General features: G+C 49.4%; 1 protein-coding gene across 1 annotated transcript in view; it reads left to right on the forward strand.

Moving 5' to 3' along the window:
* Positions 1–24,057, forward strand: part of Pappa (pappalysin 1) — a 236,166-nt gene that overhangs the window by 191,819 nt on the left and 20,290 nt on the right. The window contains exons 16-19 of the mRNA XM_026393335.2: positions 3,859–4,069; positions 4,701–4,872; positions 12,742–12,889; positions 17,859–17,968. Coding sequence (XP_026249120.2) covers positions 3,859–4,069; positions 4,701–4,872; positions 12,742–12,889; positions 17,859–17,968 — 641 coding nt within the window. The remainder of the gene's footprint in view (positions 1–3,858; positions 4,070–4,700; positions 4,873–12,741; positions 12,890–17,858; positions 17,969–24,057) is intronic.

Here is a 24,057-nt window from a genome sequence, read left to right on the forward strand (position 1 = left end):
GAAATTGGGTATCCCTTGCAAAACCACTGGTCCCAGTCCCCTTCTCCAGTTCAGCTCACTGCCTTCCTGATTTCTCCTGTGTAGTGGTCAGTAAGTATCCTTTCACATCCAAAAACATCAGCACTGAACAGGAACGCAGCAGATACAGCTTTAGTTTAAGGCCAGTCAGGTTAAATGACGTGTTCAAGATCACAGTTAGATTCATGAAACATTATGCTGTAATGAATGGGAACTGAGGACCTACTGTGTGCTTGGCAGAAGTTCAGGTTCTAGGAATAAAGAATGAGCAGGATACAGCCCTTGCCTTGTGATCCAGGCAGTGCCAGACAGTAGAGCAAATGTTAAGGAAATCAGACTGAAGCTGTGATACTTCTCCCCTTGGAAAAATGTTCTGTGTTGACTTCAGTTCTTAATTGTTTTTGATTCACACATTATAGTCAAATATACTTTCAGGAGTGAATGTGTTGTTTTGATATTTGTGTCCATTGTGTAATGGAATCAAGGTAACTGGCGTATCCATCACTTTAAACATTTATCATCTCTTTCTGGAGTGAACATTCAAAATCTTTTCTTCTAGCTTCTTTGAAACATACAATATGGTATTGTTGACTGCTGTCACCCTGTGGTTCCATAGAACACCAGAACTTATTTTCCTTAAAAGCACACCCAAAGAGACCTGGTTTTCTGGGTAATCTTTTCAATGAAATACAAAAAAAAAAAAAAAAAAAAAAAAAGCACTTCTCCTTTGATGTTGCTACCAGTTTACAATTTTTTTACTGCTCACTAGAGATCGAAGTGTCCTTAACCACATTTGTAGAAAGGCTGAACAAGATTTGTTTTCCTGAATTTAAAAGATGAGCAAGTGAAGATACAGGGACCCTAAACTCATGGGAACCTACTCTCTAATATCAACAGTTTTAGCCTCTCCTGGGAAGTCCAGGCTCAGATGCACCTTTACTCTGTGATCCAAGTTGTGTTTCCAGGAAATGGGGTCAGGTTGAAGATAAGAGGCACGAAATTCACAGGTTAATAAGGGTCTCTTCCAAAGCTAATGGCTACTATGGACAACCAGATCTCAGTCCTTCTGGGGAGCACTGAGGGACAGTGTTGAATGCACCCAGCAACCAAAACTCTGACCACTGGCATGTAATCCGCCAGCTCCACCACCAGTTGAGTGCTGCTTTTGGAGGTGTTAACTACTTGGCACTTTGAGTTTGCCCTGTGAATGGGCAGAGCACTCAAGCAGAGAGTTGCCAGAACAGTGAGCACCCTTCAGCATATAGAGGTCAATGTCAGGCAATGAGGGAAGGATGCAGATTCCCTGCATCATGTCCTTCTTTCTTCAGATTCACTTGGTGGGTCCATGTTGCGGCAGCAGCGGGGGTTTGGAAATCCAGATTCTGTACAGCCCATTGTCTGCACCTCCTGAGTTCCTTGTGGGGGTGGGGACATATCCATGGTCCTGAATCACAATCCTGTTAGGGTGGCTCTTCTTTTGACACTGCTGACTCCTATTTACACTCTCCCAGAATGGAGAGAGTTTACTTGTCCTCTCTTGATGAGCAGTTTTTAATTTTGTCTTGCCACAGAAGAACAATGACTCTCACTTCACAATTTAAAATTTGCATAGCTGCTCCAGTGGACTGGGTAAGAGAGTTCCAATGCTTTGTCCACAGAGATTTTTATCCCTCTTGAGCAATTTGGAAAGTGCTTACTCCCCATATTTTGTATAGTTCCCTTCTCACTAGGCTTATGTCATGCCTGGGTGCTCCAAAGCACTGACCAACCCAATTCCAAAAGCAGCACAAAGAGAAGTTTGTAGTTACAGGTGTTCTGGAAGCTTCTCTGCTTCTGTGGAAGTCAAATGAAATCACCCTGCCATATCATTTACTCTTTTTTGGGTGGTACTGAGTATTGAAATCAGGGACACTTAATGACAGAGCCACATCACTAGCCCTATTTTTTGTGTGTGTTTTATTCAGAGACAGGTTCTCATGGAGTTGCTTATTGCCTCGCTTTTGCTGAGGCTGGCTTTGAACTCAAAAGCCTCCTATCTCAGCCTCTGGAACCCCCTGGGATTATAGGCATGCACCTCTGTGCCAGGCTCCTTTACCCTTCTTACATGATGGGAAGGTATCTGTAGTCGGCAGGACCACAGTTTATCAATGTAGTGCTTTTTGTGGGTTTTACAGACCTTGAGTTGTCTTGTTCTTATGAGAGGAATTGTATTTACAAAGGAGGAAATAGAAGGAAATGAATGTTGCTAGGAAAAGCAGAGGGGCCGACTTCTCATTGCAAATCACTCTCTCCCTTTTCTACTTTATTTTTCTCCATAGTCCTCGCCATCCTCTAACACAATAAGTCATCTACTTTTTTCGTATGATTTATTGCATATCTTCCTGTCTCTTTAGATTATAAGCTCCAAAAGGGCAGGGTTATTTTTTTCTGTTTGTTTTATTTTGTTTTGGTCACTGCTTTGCCCCCAATTTATAAAAGCCTCTGGCACATAGCCAACACTGAACAGATGCCTGTTGAATGAACTAAGGATTCTGTGCAGCTCACATGCTCCTTTCAAACCTGCTAGGGAAGGTGAAAGCGTAAGGAGGAGGGAAAGAGAGAGGAAGTGAAGCAAGAAGGACATCAACAGCACTTTTCATGACTGTCATTGCATTTGATCTTTTCAGCATCAGAAAGCAACTGTTTACTTTCCACAGTTAGGAAAGTTGAAGTGGGCTTTCCCAGAATGGAAAATAAGGGCTCTGCTGAGCATATACAGCCAACTTCCCATTAAAAACAACCATCCCTTTGATTAGACAAAATTAATGTTGAACCTGAGTTTTGTCTTTTCCTATAGAGGTTGTAACACAAGCCAAGAAGTCCAGTCACCTTGTTCTCCGAGTTTCCATTTCCACGTGAAAATGGTCACACTAAAACCCACTGTTGATTATGAGAACAAAAAAGAATGCATGGGAGAATCATTCAGTGCGTAGTAACTGCTCAGTAAATGTCAGTTTCCTCCCTGTCACTCCACCCCTCCAGCCTTCAAATCCCAGGCTTCCAGCCCTGGTTGTCAGCACCATTCACTAATAGCCAGGAAGGGGGATGTTCCATGGAGAAACACGATTCAGGTCCTCCCGTAATTGTCCTAGGGAGTCTCGGGCAGGCTGTGCTTTGATAATACATGAGCTGGCAGTGAGGAGCCTCACTGCTGAGTATTACTTCTCTTTGCAAAGTTCCCCATGAGGCCAGCCTCCCGGTGGCGATCAGCACTCTGTCCGCGCTGGCCCAGGCTGAGAGGAAGTGCTGTTCTCTCAGCTGCCTTGGCAGAGCTTCACTGAGCGCTGGGGCCTGATAGAAAGTCAAACCTCCTGATAACACGATGCTGTCACTTCCAGGCACCAGCGGGCCAGAACAGATTCTGGGGCCCAGGCCTCAGGGGAGTGGTACACAGCGCACTGATAGCAGATCTTGGAGTAAATTCCGAGAGGAGTGCATGCTGTCAACTGTTGGAAAGCAAGTCCTTCACCTCTGGGGAAGGATGCCCAGGAAAGGGAGAGAGAGGAGGGATTGCAAAAGCCTCTTTCTGGTGCAGCGTGAGAGGTTGAGAGTCAGACCTCGGAAGCCTTGGAGTTTAACTCACTGCAGGTACAGGGTGATCATCTCCCCCAGTTGGAGCCTCCTCTCCTTCACGGCAGCTCTCTTGAGCTCCCTTGGGTCCTCAGTTATAGGTGGAAGGAACTGGAATTCCATATCAGGGATCCTCTGGGCCATCAAGCTGGCTAAAATCCAGGTAGCCAGAGCATTAGCTCAACTCTCAGGGATTCCTCTCGGCTACCTCTGCCTCTCTGTGTGCTCCAGGCAACAACAGCTTCCTGACCTGTATGGAGGATGGGCTGTGGTCCTTCCCAGAGGCCCTGTGTGAGCTCATGTGCCTGGCTCCACCCCCGGTGCCCAACGCAGACCTCCAGACGGCCCGGTGCCGAGAGAACAAGCACAAAGTGGGCTCCTTCTGCAAGTACAAGTGTAAACCAGGATACCACGTGCCCGGCTCCTCTCGGAAGTCAAAGAAGTAAGTGTACCCAGGAAAGTCCCCAAGGGATCGGGGGAGGAGCAGAGGCAGACCGGCTGCCCCATGGGAAGGACCGGCTCATGGCTCTGCAGGAGGCAGTACCTACCCCGGAGTCATGCCACTGGGTTATTTCAGCCGGGCTGCAGAGTGGTTAGGTGGTCTCAGGCAAGTGCCTTCCCTTCTCCAGCTTCCATTTTTCAGTGGCAAGATCAGGATGGTGGTACCAGTCACCCCGTCAGGTGGGTGTGAGGAGTCAAGGAGGCTGTGTGCCAAGTGCTTGCCAAGTGCTTTTCACAGAGCAGTTGTTCAATAAATAGTGGGAGTGGGTGTCATCGTTGTGTCAGCACCCATCAAAACACTTGGGGAGAAAGGGAGAGAAAGGGGCACGTGGAGCTTGAGTTTTATCTCAACCCACATGGAGCTGAGAAAGCCTGACGGTCCTGCCTGCCTCCTATGCAGGGCTGCTGTGAACGGGGTTTCCTTTATCTTTGTACATGCGCCACCACCCAACGGGTCAGGCAGGGAATCAAGATTTAGGGAGAGAGATGTGAGGCCACCCCCTGGTGTTGGGAGGGCATGGAGCTAGCCACCCGGTCCTTGCGATGTCTCTTCTGTCATCTCTTTCTTAAAGACGGGCCTTCAAGACTCAGTGTACCCAGGATGGCAGCTGGCAGGAGAGCGCTTGTGTTCCTGTGACCTGTGACCCGCCTCCACCCAAATTCCATGGGCTTTACCAGTGCACCCATGGCTTCCAGTTCAACAGCGAGTGTAGGATCAAGTGCGAAGACAGCGACGCCTCCCAGGTAAGCCTCGTGGAAAACTGGGATCCATCCCCCAACCATCTCCTCTCTGCTGACCAGAGATCCACCTGACCCTCAATGCCTCCTTCTCTGGCACCTTGTCTGTCCAGGCCTGGCGTGGAGAACGCCAGCATCGCCACCGTGGGAGTGACCAACTGTCTCCCCTGGTAATCTCTCCCAGCTTCATTTCTCATCTGACAACACTGTTACATTCATCCAAAGATTCTTAGCTGAATTTTTATTTTAGCGCTAGAGGAAGTCTCGTGTAGAATCCTGGAGTAAGAAACCAAGGAGTGAAGTTTTTCTGAGAGGAGGGACCAGGGCCGTGGCCGTACCCTGGCCTCCTACATTGGTGCCTGGTGTGTTTACGGTCACTAGAGCATCCCTGTCTGTAGACATCTGTTGTCTCCTGAGGCACAGAGAGAAAGGGACCCACGCAGGGCCAGCAGGGCTGTTTGTGAATCCTGGGGAAGAAGGGGATACAGTGCAGTCCGTCCTCGCCAGGCTCCTCTGGTCTCTCTTGGTCTTTGCTAGTCTGAGCCTCCACTCTCCAGGTGCTGCCTGAGCAGCATCTTTGACTCCTCTTTCTCCTTCTCCCTCATCCAGGCCATTCCCCAGCCCTGCCCATTGTCCCTCCAGAACATCTCTCAAAGCTCTTCTCGTCTGTTCCCAACGACACCCCCTTAACCTGGGCCACCATCCCCTCTTTCCCGGGCCACCTTGAGCTTCTTGTTCATTCCCCTTCTGATGATGGCGTCACTCCGCTTATAGCCCTTCAGGAGCCAGAACCCTCTGTCCTGGGGGGTAAGATCCCGGCTCCTTGGGCAGCCTGCAGACCCTCTCCATCTCCAGTAGAACGGATCTCCCCTCCCTCCTCTGCCTTCTCTGCCTTAATTAGTTCTCTTGCCCCTTCCAACTGTCATCCTACTCACCATGCTCCATGCTTCAGCCCAGGCACTGTTCCTCCCATAGCCCCTTCTCTTCTATTTGGGGGCTCAGTGCTCCTCTCAGGGCTCCCCCTTCACAGCATTGGCCACAGAACATTATCATCATCTGCTTTCATTTCTCTTTCCCACACCACACTGTGAAATCCTCCCCTGCTCCTTTCACTTCGCAGCCCCTTCAGCACTTAGGACAGCACCAGGCACCTAGTAGGTACCCAGGAAGTGACAGTTGAATTAAGGTCACGAGAAAGGGATGAAATAAACGTGGAAGCCATATCCTCTCATATTTGAGTAAGTCAACTCAGAGAGGTTGACCCAACACCCAAGGTAGCACAGCCGGTATCAATTGAGGCAGAGCCCAGTTGCCCTCAGCTAGCCTGGGTCCAGCAGGCAGCACCTGATGAGCCCTGGCAGCACACACTCCTTGGCTTTGGTACACACTTGTGCAAGCTGTACACACTCCCACCCTTGCCTGTCAGGGCAGCAGGAACCAGTGCTGGAACCAGCAGAGGCCAGAGGCCACCACGGCCTCTCGCAGGCCAATCAGCTTCTCTCACGCTCCCTCACATAAACCTGTTGCTAACTGTTACCCAAACTGCTGAGTCAAATGAGATTCTGGCCGTGGTCAGGTTATCAAACTGAAACTCAGTTGGCTTGGGTCCTGCCAAGGAACTTTCATGGTCAGTTTGTATTTAAAGGAGAGGAAAATGTAAATTTATCAGGCGACTTGAGCGGCTCTGTTTGGCGGAGGGTGGAGGGGCTAGAGGGCCGAGCAGAGTATTGCTTGTCGGCTTGAAGGGTGAGGGCGTCCGTGCCAAATGGGCTCCTAATACAATTGACGTGTCTAGTTTGTACTGAAAATGGATTTCCTCTTCCCTCAGACCAGAGGCCGGAGAGCCAAGGCTGGTATTCACCTCAGATCCCCTCTCCCTGCCTGTAAACACAAGAGACGTATGGCCCAGAGCATCTCGAATGGAACAGCTTGTAAAGTGCAGAAATTCCGAGCTTTCCAAACAACTTCCAGATCCTGGCAGGAAAGGCCAGGGGGTACTCTAGGGAAAGACTCACACACTCCCTCCCACCGCCACTAAAAGCAAATTGATAAATAAAAGCTCCATTTATTCCATGGGAGCCAGAAAGAGGGTGGATCTGGAACCTGAGTTAGGATCCCGGCTTCACCACTAGCAGCTGGAGGGCCAGTTACTTACCTCTTGAGCTTTGGTTTCCTTGGTTTCTGCGGGCAGGTTACTACCTACTTCATAGTGTACTTGGGAGGACTGAGCAGGCAGTGAAAGTAGGGTGTGGCTAGGGGGTACCCTTGGAGTTCTGCTCTGTCCAACCTGCAGGCATTACCCTCTGTGTCAGCCCCTGGGAAGACACAAATGAACTCACCTGCCTTTTGAGGTCATTCTGGAGCAGATAATCCCTGATGTGAGAAACAAAGGCAAGACAAGCCCTCTGCTGGCGGACTCCAGAAAGTCAGAGACAGGGGCACTTACCATGGGAAAGGCCAGATGGGTGTGGGGAGACCTGTGTGAGCCATGGGGAAACCTGGTCTCTTGCCCAAATAAATCTGTAGAATAAAATGGGCCACTAGTCCCTCTAGACCAGCCCTGCCCAGTAGAACTTTCTACTGTGGTCAATCTGCAGCACATCACTTGCCCCCATGTAGCTTCCAAGCAGTGGACACATGCTTACCGTGACCGAGCAACTCAATATTAAGTTCCATTTCACTTTAATCAATTCAAATTTAAATGTAAACAGCTACAGTTATACTTAGGGTATTGCACTGTTCAGCGTCTGGCATTTGTATGTTCTGGTCCCTCTAAATCAAGACAGAGAACTTTAGTAATAACAACTATTTCTTTTAGTGTTCTGTGAGTGCCAAGCCACTATTAAAGATTCTTATTTTGATAACTCATGATAAACTTGAAAAAAGAAATGGCATTCCCATTTTGTGGATGAGGAGGCTCAGTTCTTGTCCACAGTTCTGAGATAATCAGGGGTATTCCACTCCATGGTCCTGCTTGTCCCTTTGTTCCTAAACACTTCCAGGGCAGGCTGGTGGCAAAGGGCAGGGATTCCATCCCCAGGCAGCTGGGATGAAGTGCTAATTGTCTCAGAGTTAATCCAGCTCCAAGGCTCCTGGGTCTGAGATGATAATGCAGGCACAACCTCCCAAATTCACTGCGGGGTTTTGCAGGTGACTAGCGGAAGGGCCAGCCCTGACCTGGGATAAAGTCTCTGGGAGATGCACGCAGCGGGACAGGACACAGGCCAGCGGAGCCTGGTGGACCTAGCAGGGCACTTGGGGATGGATCTTAGCAAATCCAGAGAGGAAGGTGGGAGCGAGATCCACAGCACCTCAGTTCCTCGCAAGGATGGGAGAGTAGCCATGTAGAGCTGGCCCCTGTCTTTATGGTCTTTCCTGTGGACACAGCATGGGTCTCACAGAGGATTTGATGATGCTGAGGATCCAATCTGGGAAGACCAGAGACCAGTGCTGTGGGTGCTGTCAGGAAACTGAACCAACAGCAGGGGTTTGGCTCCAAACACACAATTCTGCTTGCTAAAGTAGAATCTCACAAGAGCACTGAGCATGCTTTACCAAAACAGTTCACCTCTCTGTGGGTACAGTGCCTTGGCAAGTAGGGGCAGCATCTCATTTCAGGGTTGTTAAATGTGCGCCCACACACCCTGTGCTGCCCCTAAATACAGTTCAGCTGGATCCTCACTGCCACCCCAGAAGGGGCCACTGAAGCCTAGAGAGGAGAAGAGACTTACCCTGAGTTGCACAAGCTATTGGAAGAGCCAGACCTCAAGCTGGATCTCTGTACCACAACGCGGCACAAGACACCGTTTCTGCCCATCTTCATTACTGGGGCTACCTGTCACCCCTGGACTTGACAGGAAGTAGAGGAAAATGACCAGCAGCATCTGGAACTTGGTGAACACTCACTCCGTGCCAGTCGCTGAGCCGAGTTGCCTCACAGTGATGGCTTCAGTCCGCACCTCAGCCACATGAGGTATCCACGCTGTCTGCTGCTGTCGGGCTCCAGTGTCACCACATTTCCCTCTGCCATTCATTATTATTTTGCTGATTTTTATTTAATCCAGGGAAAGCAGCCTCATTCTCCTTCGGCTCTCCTTCACCCTCCATGGAAGTAGAGGCACCCAGAGGCCAGTGCCATGCATTGGCCACCCCTAGACCCAATTGCCTCCTCTTTCTGGCTCCTGCGATTTCTAAACCCCATGGTTGCCAGCCTGATTCTGGAGTTCCCTTCAAGACAGAGCAGTGAAGCAGTCCTGAGCATCCACTGGTGCTCACGCCAAGGTTTGCCTTAGACTTGAAACATATTACACAAACTGACTCCTCAGTCCTCATGGTGACTCCTGGGTAGGGGACTTCAGGTCCACTGAACAGTCCAGGAAATGGAGGGACAGGCAGTTAAGGAGCTTGCCAAAGTCCATACAGCTGGGAAGCTGCAGAACTGGCTTCTGAACCTAGGTAGTGTAAATCCATGTTCTTGACCCTTCCACTGGCGTGGTGCAAAAGCTATCACTTTTTCATTTTGTTTCTGAGCCTTGGTTTTCAAATCTGTAGAAAGGAGATGATTTCTGTCCTACTGGATTGATGAAATTATTTTGAGAGCATTTGGCATGTAATCGGTATTGAAAAATAGAATCATTAAAGTGCCTTTCGCTCTCTGTGGATCTGAGTGGTTAAAGATACAGGGTTACCCAGAGCATACCACGTGGTCTTTACAGACAGGTGCATGGGCACAGAGAGGTGAACTGTTTTGGTGAAGAATGCTCAGTGCTCTTGTGAGATTCTACCTTAGCATGCAGAATTGTGTGTTTGGAACCAAACCCCTGCCATTGGTTCAGTTCTCTGACAGCACCCACAACAGTGGTCTCTGGTCTTCCCAGATTGGATCCTCAGCATCATCAAATCCCCCGTGGTCAAATTCAACTCAGTGATCAGCAAGAATCTACTGTGTAGCAGGTGGTGGGCAAGTGTTGAGCACACTGAGAAAGAGTTCCAAGGAAGGACCTCAACACCTAGAGACCCCAAGGTGTCTGCTCTGTAGGAGCACAGGCAAAGGTGTGGGTGTGGGGGGAACAAGAGAGGTAACTTTTGCAGGGTTAACTTTTCTGGAAGGGAGGATGTGCGCTTAGCAGGAGGCACGGCTGGAAGTGTCCTCCGGGTTCCATTGTGGAAGCCCTGAATGCTGGCCCACAAGACTGCCTTATTCTGAAGGCTAAGATAGCCTAGCAGAGGGCTGCTGTGATTTTTTAAGGCAAATGTAACAGCAGAAAGTGCCAGATGAACCAGATATACACACAGAGTGAGCGAGCCAGCAAGAGAGAGAAAGACAGGCAGACTGGAGGCAGCAAGACCAGTGCTTTCTGCCTGCACCTTCTATGGCGAGGCCTCCCCTGTTTGCATCTCCCTGAGCAGATTCCAGCTAGTTCTAATATATTCTCTGCTGCAAATCCTGCTCTCTAGCCAGCTCTGGCCCATGTAGTGCTGAGGTCTGCAGCCCTACAGGGGCTAGAGGCCAAATGCATCATAGGCCCAGGCCAAGGCTCCAGGAAATTGGGGTCAATTTCCTACTCCCTCGAGGGCCCAGCAGAATCATGGGGCCTGGAGCCTGGGGCTCCAAAAGGGAGAGTCTAGGTTCTCTAAAGCCACATGAAGCTGCGTAAGTTTGCCATAAGCTCACACAGAACCACTGAGAGGGACTCTGCTGGTTGCCCCGCAGCTTGGCCAACTTCTCCCATGGCCAGAGGGGCTTCTAATACAACTGCACCCTCTCCTGCTGGCCCAGGAGAGACCCAGAGAGGAGGCCCCCTTTCTGTTCTGAATCCTGTCTCCTTGCAGCTGTTTTCTCAGACAGCGAAGCTTCCGTCCACATCAGCCCTTTCAAAGAGTTGATTCATGTCTCTATGCACTCACTTTTTCTGCATTTATTCCCACACTTCTTTGTTTACTCACTTATGCATTTATTCCCTCAATTTTGCATTCATGTGTTCTCCTGTTTATTAGAAAAATATTTCATTTCATCACTCTCCACCTATTCACCCCATCTTTGGTTAAACAACCAGTTCCAGAATGAACAGAATATCTGTTGAGTGGACCGAAGGGCCGGACATTGTAGAGGCCCTGAGGACGTAGGGCCGAATAGGGTACTGTCTTTGGCCTTGAGGAGCTCGTTAGCTAGTGGGGGAACCAGACTAAACCAGGAGATGACACTGCGTCAGAGATACTGAGGTAGTGCACTGTGCAGAATTGGGGTGGAATTATGGCAGACAGGGTCCCCATAGATAAGATGTTTGCCAGGTGGACAGGGAGATAGGGGCATAGAGGATCAAAAAGCATGCACACACACACACACACACACACACACACACACACACACACACACCAATAATAGAAAGCATAATACGTGGGCCTTCTGGGCTGCAGGTAGTTGAAACTGACCTTCAGGGTGCTGAGGAGGACCTTGAGGGGGAGCACCAGGAAGAAGTGAGTGGGAGGGCCCTAGAGGGCAGAGAAGGAATCTGAATGAAAGCTCAAGGTCACCATGTTGAGGCTCTCATCTTATTATAGGAGAGGGAGAGCATGTACAGCTTGTTCTGAAATCTTTTGCAAGAAAGACCCCACGTGAAGAAACCATCCTGTCCCCTTCATTTCCTTGGGAAGAGTCAGAATTCCTTAAGTCGGCTCCAGAGCCCACACCTCATCTGCTTTTCTTCCTCCCCTGAATCATAGACCCCCAACACCACCAGGCTCTGCTGTGCCCACTTTACCTGGCATTTCCACATGCCCATCTTCCAGCATGTTCTTCGATGCCTGAATTCTTCCCATCCTTGCACTCTCTTTTCCGTGTTTCACCTCCTCTGAGAGGTCTTCCCTGGTTGTACACTCACCACCAGTTGCCTTTCCCCAAGTACTCAAAGCTCCGGGGGCCTTCTGTGTCACTGAGCACAGTTACATGGACGTGGCCGGCTGTTCCCATGCCCACCTTTCCCACCAGCTCCCTGGGCAGATACTGGTCCCCTATGTTTTTACCCTACAGAGCTGGGCAGAGAGTTGGACTATTCCTTGAATTTGGTGGCAGTTCTCAAATACCTACAAAGGAAGAACCACCCACTGGAATCTTGGAGGTTGGAAGGGGCTTGAAGAAGGGCCTGTGCTGTCAAGCTGCATTTGCCTAATAATTTGTAGATTGAGGGACAATACATTGCCTATTTTGGTGTGGGCCAGTGACAACTAGAAGTAGCCCCACACCATTCTTTTGGTGCTATTACTGCTGGAAGTGAAGGACAGGGGAAAGGAGAGACAGGGAGAGAAGGAAGAGAAGGAAAAGGGAGGGAGGGAGGGAGGCAAGGGAGGCCACGGAAGGCAAAGCTTCTCAGCTGGGCTGGGGTGACCCAGCAAATGCCAGGCAGAACCCTGACATAGGATGCTTTCTCCCAGGCCAAGAGAAACCAAGCTTTGGTAAATCTGCCAAGACAAGCTTTGGTAAATCTCTCTCACTGGCTCAATAAGTAGAGCTAGTGGGCTCCCACCATCTCGATTTTATAAAAAAGACAACTAAATCAATAGCACAAATCCAAGCACAATGGTTTAGATTGAAATTTCTGAAAGATCACTATGCTCAGATCTTAGGAAACCTGGAGTTACATTGTCTAGGAAGCTTGGAGCAAGTTCCTTCCTGTTTAGAGTTCTCAGTTTCTCCATCTTTAAAATGGAGATACTAACCGTCCCTCTCTTTCAGGATGACTGAGTGCCAGCCCCGGTTAAGAAATCGTTTTGGAACACTTTCAGCCCCGTGGGAAATGAGACTTTGGTTTCTTTGTACTCTGAGAGGCTTGTCCTATGGATAGTTGGGGTCCCTGACTCTGTACCTGTGCTGTTCAGGGACGCGGGAGTAACATCATCCACTGCCGGAAAGATGGCACCTGGAGTGGTTCCTTCCATGTCTGCCAGGAGATGCAAGGCCAGTGCTCAGCCCCGACCCAGCTCAACAGCAACCTCAAACTGCAGTGCCCCGACGGCTACGCCATAGGTATGATGGGCCGGCAAGGGGAGCAGTGGGAGGCTGGGTCCTCCCAGGAACTGGGTGCCTGGGTGGGTCACCGAGCAGCTCTCCACGTGAGAACCTGCATGGGCATCAGGGAAACAGAGAATGAGACTAGACCCTGACCTCCCAGAAAGGGGGTCAGACACGGGGCATTGGTGAAGTCATGGCAGATGGATGGGCAGAGTCCACAGCAGAGAAACCTGCTGTATGCCAAGTAGGGGCTTCTGAAGGAAGGGATGCTTACCCAGAGATTCGAAAGAGCCTGCCAGGTAAGAAAGAGCATCCAGAAACCATGGGACCAAGGGGCAGGAGATATAAAGTACGTACCCTGTCTAGGGAAATTATAGGAAGCCTGTGTACCTGCTTTCATTGTAACTAAACTTTGTACCACACTAAATGTCAATGAGCACCTGCCATGGGGTCAGGCCCTGGGTCGAGGACTTAAAGGGCATCATTTCCTTTCCTCTCCATAACGTTAACAGATGAGACAATTGAACCTGGAGAGGCAATGAAATGTGCCCCCACGTCCTGAGTCCTGGCCTCCTCAAAGCCTGGCTCCTTTCCATGACATCTGGGGTGCCTCCCAGGGAAGATAATCAGCATTTTCCAATTACTGTTTGTGCAGTGATAGGCCGCTTTGAGAAATGCACAGGGAAGGATTCAACCTGGGACCCGATGCCAGGGATTCTCTGGTGGAAACCAGGAATCTGGACAGAGGCATCCGTCACCAGCTGTACGACGACTTTGCCGAGAACTCAGAGCCCATGGAGTCTGACCTCATTCCGGGGCAGTGATGCTGACCCCTTGATCTGATTCCCTAATTGACCATGATGAAAAGCCCAGGGAATCGAATGTCTTTTCTCATGGCCAGTGTGATTTATGGGGAAGTTGCCAGAGTTCTCTTGGGCAGAGGTTATCTGAATGTCCACAGAGGCAACCACTTTAACTGGTGTGCCGGGAGTCGTCATGGCATTTCAGGAATCAAGGCCTGGGGTTGGAGAGTGGAGACCCTTGGGGCACTGTCCACCTCCTCAGAGGGCAGAAGTTCTTCATCTAAATGTGGGATAGGAATCAGCGTTTCTATGTTTGCCTAGGGTAGTTGTTCTGCAAGCATCAGAAAACACCAAAGCACATGGATATGCTCTCTCTCTGATGGTTCAGAAGGAACTTTAAGATCTTACAGAGCCCATTAATCCAAATGACCGTGACCAAGAGGGTTGTAGAGAGATGGGATCTTGTGGGGCCAGCCAAGATTGACATTCTTGTCTGTGCCACAGTTGCTTCCCTGGTGAGCCACAGTGGCTGCTGCATCCAAATGGGCATGCATGACACTGGTCACGCATGGCTGAGATGGGGTCCCTGTCCCCAACGCAATCAGAATAGACCAGTGAATGATCATGCTTGTGACTGACATTAAGAATCCCTATGGGGAAGTTCTGATTAATAACATTTCTTAAAAAAAAAAAAAAAAACTAGAGGAGTAGATTTACTGTGTGTCTATACCTGGACACATTCAAACACATTCACACACCTATAAATACATACCACATGCATAAGTGCTTTGTAACCAAATGCAGCGTCACACACACACACACCGTACAGTAAGTTCAGGCCCCACATCTGCAGATCATCCAAATATCACACGATTGGGTCAGAATTACGAATTCTAGAAGTTAATAATCAAGTTGTGCTATTTAATTGATATAATATTGTTAAGATTTTAAGGCCCCACACAAACACACACACTCACACACAAAGCACATAACCTACCCATAGCAAACACACACGCAGTACACAAGTACACATCTTTCAGGGCCATCAACACATTGTAGGCCCCCAGATATATCAAACGCACAAAGCTGCACAGAGCTTACGCACACATTTACACAAGTAGATGACACGGCCACATTGTGTGCATACTGTATTCACATGTTACAACCACATGCAAATGAGCTCCAATGCCTGGCTCTCCACTCTCCTCAGAACTGTCTAGAGAGAGAGGAAGGGGTGTGTGCCAGGGCAGGATTCCTTTACCACTGAGCTTTTTCAAGGTCAAAGCAGAAAGAGAAAGAAATCTGTATGACATTGGAAAACAAACGGGTCCCAGAACCCATGCGACCCTAGATGCCCATCCTATGAACACAATATCCAGGAGGGTGACAGTACACAGGGACCCACGTGGGACTCAGGGAGACTGAGGAAGACAATGAGAAGGGAGGAAAGATGCTCCCTTCCCTTTTTTCTGGGCTCCCACAAAGCCCCTTGTCCAGCCCCCAGGCTGAGCACTGCCTGGGGAGAGCCTACCTGCCCAGGAACAGGGTTTTGATCAGAGACCTTATAAGCCTGTGTGCAGCGGGCGGGCGGGGGCTGGAAGGCACAGTCACCCAGCCCAGCCTGGCCCTCCCAAGCAGCCTGGGGAGGCTCCCGTGGCAGATATGAGCCTGTAGATGGCTGCTGCTGCCGGCGAGGCTGCTGCTGCCACTGGCCTGCCACCTCCTGCGCCTCCCGGGAAGGGGAGGTGGGGCTCAGTGAGATCACCACTCTGTAATGATACCAATTCTGGCTCATAGATCACAACACACAGCCTGGTCCTGAAGCCCAGGAGCCTGGCTTGGGGGAGGGGAGCAGAGAGAAAGGAGGGCAGGAAGGCAGGACTGCCGCCGAGGACAGCCAGGGCCCCCCCGTGTGGACCCCATTTCCTCCTCTTCCCAGAGCTTAGACAGCCTTTGTCTGTTGAGTGATGCATCTCAGAGGAAGCATTTTCCACAAGAATTTTATCATCACAGTCTTGTCTCATCTTTGCTCCCTAAAGCTCCTTTCAGGCTGGTCTCATGACAAAACATACACCCCTGATTCTCCCTAGGTATCTGACTCTTGCCCCCTTTCATCTTCTGGTGTCTCCCACCCCATTTCTTTCCTCTCCTCTGCCCTTCACCATCTCTGTGCTCTTCTCCTGTCTCCCTCGCTCTTCTCTGTGTGGCCACATCTTGTCCTTTGCGGGGCCTGTGGCTTTGTAACCTACAAAAGGGGTGTAAGGACGCCTGGGTCCCAGGGCTGGAGCTGCTAGGGACTGAAGTGATTTAGGAAAACCACCTGAGGTCTGGGGGTGTCCCCATATTTAAATGGATGTGTTTTAAACATTGTTCTGGACTTGACAGCACCCCAACTTTGTCTTTGGCCCTTGTGGGCTTCTCAGGCTGAAGATCATGGTAAGATGGTGAAAGGAAAGGGTCGTGGAGAGATTATGTCCATATCTGCATGTCAGCATGTGTGCGCGTCACATATGTATGTACGTGCTCACACACACATCATCTACATGTGGGAGGAGGGGTTTAGAATGTCTAATAAAATAGAATATTGAAAGAAAAGACCTGGTTCGCTCTCAGTGACTGTGTTCAGAGGGTTGTTCTGGCACCAGGGCAGAGAGGTGACCTCCTCAGTGTCTGGTCAGATTCTGACAGGGCAGTTCTTGCCCACATGGACAAGGACCCTTTTGGAGTCCTGGGAACATCCGATGGGATAAGCTTTATTTTTAGGAGCCCACAGAACCTGTGAGGTCCTACTGGAAAAAGAATGAGCCAAGTCATAGTCAACCTGCCAACCCACAGCCTGAAGGTCAACCGTCGTCACCCAGAAATCCCTGGACGAGGCACTTCTGTGTACTAAACCTGTCCCTGTTAATCATCCTTCCTGCGATTGACTCATCACCTGATTCATTTTCTATTCCTTTATCCGTTGAGTCCGTCATTTACCCACTCACACATGCAGGTATGCACTCACTTCCTCCTTCATAAGATACCTAAACACTCATCCCTCACTCCTCCATCCATTCATGCACGCATTTCCTCGTCCACTGATGCACTCACTCACTCATTCAGACTGTCACTCATTCCAGGCTCTGAGCATAGAATGGGAAACAGGGACGGTGCTGACCCCATGGAGTTACAGTCAATCAGGAAAGAAAACTATTGATATAACATGCGTTGAACAAATGAGAAATGGCAATGTGACAAATGGATGATGGGTGCTTGTAAGGATTGGCCTGGCATGAAGTCCTGGGTCCTCTCTGGGCAAGTGGTACTTGTGCTCAAGTCTGGAGGAGGGTCATTAGTAATGTGCAAATAGAAGAGGAATGGGAAGGGTCCAGAAGGCCCAGGAGAGGGTAGGGACGAAAGCTCAGTGGAAGGGGAAGCATGGGGACTAAGGGGCTGAGTGACATTTATGTCCTCATCTCTCACTTGGTAGATGCCCAGGGTGTCAGGCACTGGGCAGGACTCTGAGATGAATCAACCCCACCTCTATCTTTCTAGGCACCAATCTGCCTGTGGAGCTGGGGCCGAAGGGGGAAAGAGAAACTCATCAGTGCCCATCTGAAAGAGTGATCACATGCAGTAGTCATTGAGAAGATGCAGAAATCAGCGTAGACATCTTGGGGTGGTTGAAAAAGAACTGACAGGGCTTGGTCATGGGAAGGTAGTCTTGGGGGATATAGGAACAGATGGGGTGAATAGGAACAGAAGCAGAGGTAAAAAAGTTTGGGGCTCAGATGGAAGCCCCAGTGTATAGAGTTCAGTGCCACTGGACGAACTGAGTCAAGAAGGTGGAGAGAAAACTGACCAGATCATGAGAGGCGCTGAAGGGCAAGCAGAGTGGACTGGACTGTGTCCTGGATGTGGGCAACATGGGAAAGGTTTCCGGGCAGAGGAGGATCATGACCCAACTAGGCTCGGGGCCAAGGAAATGGTAGCTGCCAGCTTGACTGGAGACAAGTGGTTGGAGTCAGGGAGACCAGAGGTGGCCCTGCCAAGAGAGTTCACTCCTTTCCACTGCCCTGAAGTTGGGACGGCCACGTTCACTGGGGACCAGGGAGTGGCGATGCCCACTCTATGGGAAGACAGCTGGTAGCCACTGGGAAACGGGCTAAGGTGCCACCTTGTGCTGTGTTTCCCTTCAGGGTCAGAGTGTGCCACCTCGTGCCTGGACCACAACAGCGAGTCCATCATCCTGCCCACGAACGTGACTGTGCGTGACATCCCCCACTGGCTGAACCCCACACGAGTGGAGGTGAGTGACCAGGGCCATCCAGCTGCAGCCGATGAGGAGGGAGGTGCCATTGTAGAGCCCTTACCATGTCCCAGCCCAAAATCCATTCCTTTGCCACTACTGTCACATTTAGTCATCATACCTGCCCTTTAGAGTGGGGGCTAGCTCACAATCCTTTCTCTAGGCCACAATTATTTAATACTTCCCATCAGGCTCTGTGTGGAGGGACTTTTATTTATTGTCCCTCTGAGTTCTGATAAGAGAGTAGGAATAAGAGTCCTAATGTACCTCGTGTACAGGTGAGGAAACTGAGGCACCAAGAACACATAGGTAGGGGGTACAGAGCCAGGTCTCAGTCCTAATGTCGGTGGGATGTAAAGTGGCGATGATGTTTGGCTTCTCTAACACCCTCCTTGTAGCTGAGCATTTTATTAGCCTTGGATTGGGGGACTCTTCCTTCATGCTTTACCAGTTTGGTGGGAAGCAATTACTATGTGCATTAACCACAGGGAATAGTCACACCTCTTGTTTATAGAGCGCTTACCCTGTTCATGTGCCTGGGGCTTTGCACACAAGATAACATTTAAACCCACTACTGATGGTAGGAGGAAGGAGGGGGTGTGGTTGTTTGCACTCCTGGACACTGAGACCTCAGAGTGTTTTGAAGAACCCAAAGCAAGGGCTTGAACCCAAACCCAAGTCCAAACACCACACACTTCCCCCAGCACAAGGCTCCCGTGCTCCTGGCCGGATGACTGTGGAGGCCCCCACCTGTAACAGTGTCAGTTTGCCTCTGAGGTTGGTGGCTCTCACTTTCCCTTATGTCACTTGATCAGCTAGGGACCCCAAGCTGATGTGGAACCCATTCCTGTCCTCCAGGACAGCATGGTTCCCAGGCCTCATGGATGGGTCTGGACATTGGCTCCTTACCTTGGAGAAGTGACAGAAGGAGGTGGGGGCAGGTGAGGTTCAGCCAGCTCTGTATCCCTCCACCAGCCTTTCTGCCTGGGGTGTCAGGAACTGCCGCCTGCCCGCCTGCTGCAGATTGAGCCCTGGATAGCTGGCCAGAACCTGATACGGGGTGTACTGTTTCTCAAATGAGCTGAGGGCATGGTTTCCAGGGCTTACTCAGCTCTCTGGGCAAGTGGACTTGGCCAGAACCCTCGGCTCCCCTGTGCACCCTGGTCTGCGTCTCCCCTCCACATCCCTTCCACGGTCTCTCCTTCTACTCCACTCTTTTCTGTTTCATCCTTGTTTCTCCAATTTCATTTCCTTTTACCCCACCCCTACTTTCCCGCTCTCTCTCTCCTCCTATCTCATTCACACTGGTCTGTCTCTTTCTGACCACTTGTCCCCTGCCCATCACCATCCTCTCTCTTTTTCTCTGTACATTCACAGGAAGTCCTGAGTCCCTTAACATCAGGCTCCTGGATCAGTCTCTTCCTCCTCCAGGTGCCCTTCCCGATTCCTATGCTCGAATCCCCACGCAGATTCTCCCAGAGTGCCTTGGTGTACCTGGATGTGCTGAGCACCTGAGTCCCATTCTCAAGGCATCTGGAGATTCCCAAATCTAAGCCCCTGGTTGTTCAGAGAAGCTGAGGATTGCAGAGGGAGGGATGGTCGGGATCACATGGGCAGTATAGCTAGACCCCCCGCCAGGACTTGTGATTGGCAGCTCCTCCAAACCCCAAAGCAGCTGAGCGTTACTCACCCACAGAGCTGACACAAGAGACCTCCCTGTCACCCCAGTATCAAGAGTCTTCCTGGCCTGGTGAGGCTCTCATTTGAGGTCTTTTCCATCCCTTGAGTGAATTCCCACCCTTCCCTCTGTGAGCCGGGGGCACTAAAGAGTTCAGTTGTAATTCACTGTGAAATAAATCCAGGGATTTGAAAGCCTGCAAGCCGCCCACCCCCCTAGTCGCCCACCCGCTGCCTGCCCGCTCCAGCCCCCACCCAGTTCCCCAGTCTGCCTGCCTTTATTGATGCCGGCCTACCGAGAGAGCCATAACGAGGTTCAGACCTCCACCGGTCTCTGGAGGCCTCATTATCCAGGAGGAAAAAAATGTAGAAAAAGGGAGGAGGGCGAAGGGCATAGATTGATGACTTCCAGGAATAAGGCAGCAAAGCTGGCCCCTGCTGCACCCTTGCCCTTCATGCGCTGAGAGCTGCACAAGTAAAGCTGCTGGTGCAGAATATCCAGGCCCAGGGAGGCCCTGGATAGCTCCTCTGCTTCCTGAGGGTTGGCCTCTGTGCAGTACTGCGAGGAAGATGGTTAGAGTGAGGTTCTGCTCCAGTACCTCCTGCTTTTGCCCCAGAGTAACAGTGAGAAGGGTCACGACTGCCATCAAAAGATGCCTTCTGCAACCAGACATTGGGCCAGGCACTCCCCACCCGCACACACACACCCCTGCGTAATAGGTGGGCGTTATCAGTAGAGGAAATGGAATCTCAGAGATGGCGCCTCTTGCCTAAGAGAAGTTAGAGAGGGACCTGACCCAGAGCAGCCCAATGCTGCCATTTGATTCAGAAACTCCAGCAGTCCCTGGGGAATGTAAAATAATAATAACAAAGGTAAGGCACGCTTACTGATTGCTTACCAGGAAGGGACAGGCAAAAAGAAAAAGAAGAAAAAAAAAAAGAGGATGTTTATAGCATCTGCCTATTTCTGTGGTGTAAATACTTCCACCAGAGCAGGTGTCAAGGTCTCTAAATATCCATCGCTGAAAACAAAGTTGGGAAGACACAGACACTTCTGGCCCTCTTGAGCCTGTGCAAGCTGCGGCCCACCACTGACACTTACCCACAACGGGCTCTGCACGCACTGACACGTCTGATGACTATGTAGAGGAGCAGAATATCAGCCCTGAGATCATGCGTCAAGATTACAACACGAGAACAATGAGCTTGTGCGGGCAGGATTGTGCTCATCTTATTTACCGTAGCACTTCCCTCAGTTCCTAGTGCACAGTAGATGCTCAGTAAATATATATGGTTGCTGAGTCAGGTGACCAAGACTGTAGTCCAAGTCCTGGCACCTTCATGCTCTATGTCTTGGAGAAAATTCTATCATTTCTCTAGGTCACGGTTTCCTCATTTGTGAAATGAAAGCTAAGCCTAGATTCAGTGTCCTACTGTCAAACACCTGCAGAATCTGGCAGGTAGGATAAGTAGGGGAAACAGGCTGGCATGTTCTATATATTAAACACCTAGGCATGTTATTAACAGTGATCCTGGTGTTTACTAGGAATACTACATAAAGACAGAGAGACTGACAGAAAAATACAACAAACCCCCCTGTGCATAGTACCTAACTTAAAAAAAAAAAACTTGAGAAGTTTTAATTTTTCCTTTCTTAAGATGTAACTTACACAAATGGGAAGCATGAGGCTTGAGACTTGATCAGTTCCTATGCCCTGTGGACCCCTGAAATCACCACCCCCCACATCAGGATGTGAACCTTGCCTACTCCAGGATGTCACCGTCAGTGGGGTGGCTGTTTTGGGTCTCCACCTCTGCAGTTGGTTTTGTTGATTTTCAGACTTATAACTAGAATCACACAGTGTATGTCTCATATGCCTCTTTCATATCCATATTTTAATTTCTACAAAGAAAAACATTATGTTCCCCTTTTTCCCCCTAAGTCATCCCCTTCTCAACTTTACTTCCTTCACATGCACTTTTGTAAGAGAAAGCCGTATGGAGACCTGTTCCTCGAACTGAATAAATGATATGATGTAAACTCAGCAATAGTCAGAAGTGCCCTCTGTCTTGATGCTGGAGAGAAAGCAAGGAAGGGTGGAAACTGTGGTGAACTATTAAAAAAAAAAAAAAAAAAAAAAAAAAGCACATCATTTTTGTAGCCACTTCCGGTGGGAGGTGGGTCTGGTCAAGAGCAGCAATGAGGAAATGTGGGCCTTGTGTGGCCCCATATTTTGGTTTTTCTTCAATACACTGAATCTGGAGTTTCTAAAATCTGAAGTCGCTTTTTTCTTTTCTTTTACTATTAACAACTAATTCTGACCGTCTTAGTCACTGGAGTGCCATAGCAAACATTTCTGCAGGTTGTGTAGCCTAGAAGGTGCAAGATTGAAAGTTTAGGATGAGATAGACTCTTCCAGCCTTGATATCTGAATTCTGGGGATGGAAGCTTTTCCCATCAGCTCCTAAGAAGCCTGGCCAATCTGCCCCTGCAATGCTCTTTGCTGAGGGATGCTGGGAGATTTACATAAAATGTGTCCTTAGGATCCTGGTAGGAGAGCCTTTGGCTTTAACATAAAGAATGGGAGGAGGAAAGAGAGGAATGGAGTGAAATAGGGAATGAGGAGGGGAAGAGGCCGTGTTTGCTAGGGCATTTCCATAGATGTCACCTCACTGTGGCTCTGTAACATCCAATGAGGACTGTACCTCACTTTACAGTTGAAGATGAGGCTCAGAGAGGTTACAGCTGCCTGGTTTACATAACCAATGTAGTTGAATTAGCTAATTCTGCTTCATTACATCCTTTAAGTCAACCATCCTCCACATTTTGAAAAAACAGACACATGCAGTACATGCAGACAGAGGATGCAGAATTGCTTCCCTGAAAAGAAGATGACATGATGGACCACCATACCAAGAGTCTGAAGGTCAAAGATAGAATGATTGTGACTAGTAAGTCCAGTCCATCTTCCGTGTAGATGAAGATATCAGTTTCCCGGGGGGCGGGGGGGGGGGAAGCTTACAATGGAAGAGATGCAGCCAGAGTATATTGAGTAATTTCTCATTCACTCATGGACCCACTCATTCATTCACTCCTTTGCTCATTTGTTTGTTTGTTCCTTCATGCATAAACATTGATCTTGTACTTCCCAATGGCAGGTGTGCTTTAAACACTAGGGACTTCCATGACAGTACATGGAAGAAAGCCAGAAGCTCCATGACAGATAACAAAAGGCTGATAACACTAATTGATAGGATTCACTAGGAGCAGGACCTGTAAGTCAAAGAAAAAGGAGAACTTATCTGAGTAGACATCTAAGAGGGGATCCGATCTGGGCCTCAGCACGAGGAGGCCCTCTGAAGACTCTCTCCCATGTCTTGGACTCTGGTTGGGACCTGTCTTCACTGGTCTTCATTTTTTTAGATACTCCGCTTCTCCTACACTTATCTTAGAGTCTCTCCACCTTTCTGAACCTTGATCTTCCCATCGTTTGCCTGAGTGACCTGTTTTTATAAAGACAACTTCAGTATCTCTGAGACTTTGAAGTACCGTATGGTATTCACAGCGTAGACCTTGAAGTCAGACAGATTTAGATTTAATTGCTGTCACTGTGTGTGTGTGTATATGATTTGGGGCAGGTTGTCTAACTTCTTGGTGCCTTGGTTTCCTCTTATGGAAACCAGAGTGAAAAATAATACCTATGAGGTGAAAGCTCCAAACATGATGCTTAGAATACAATATTCATTTATTTTATAAATGGCCTGATCCTGGATGGAGCCAAGAGGTGTTTGAAGCCTTCAACCTACCCTTATGAAATTTCAGGAACTGATCTGAGAAACCATTTCTTTTCTCTAACCATTTATCTCAGTGCATCATCATGACAAGCCTCTGACATTTCCAGTACCCAGTCATGTGATTCCTTTAGTTTTGGGCTAATGAGGATGATGGTGATGATGGTGTTGATGAGAGTGGTGGTGCTGATGGTGACAGGGAGACTGCTGGTGGTGTTACTGATGATGCTGGTGGTGATGATGGCAGTGATGCTGGTGCTGGTAGGATGATGTTAATTGAAGCCAAGAATAAGAGACAAGTCTATTCTCCCTATCCACCAAGGCAGGAAATGGAGCCTTCTTACAAAATCTGGTCTGAAAATTCTCTGCCTGGCCTAAATGTCTTCACTGGCATTTGGAGAAACAAGGCTGACATTTGAGGGGCCCCTTCTGGGATCTCTCAATCTGTGGCATAAACAGCTTAGCCTTTCCTTCAGCTCCCAGTGAGTGCCTGTCCCCTTTCCCAGTTCCCCCAGCACACAGAGGGGCCCTGTAGTCAGACAGGTGGGGCGAGCAGCCCTGAGTAATAGTGGAAAATCCAGAAGCCTTGGAAAGATAAATAGGCTCACGCAGATAGTATA

The sequence above is a fragment of the Urocitellus parryii genome, chromosome 4, assembly GCF_045843805.1.
Source record: "Urocitellus parryii isolate mUroPar1 chromosome 4, mUroPar1.hap1, whole genome shotgun sequence".
NCBI lineage: Eukaryota > Metazoa > Chordata > Mammalia > Rodentia > Sciuridae > Urocitellus > Urocitellus parryii.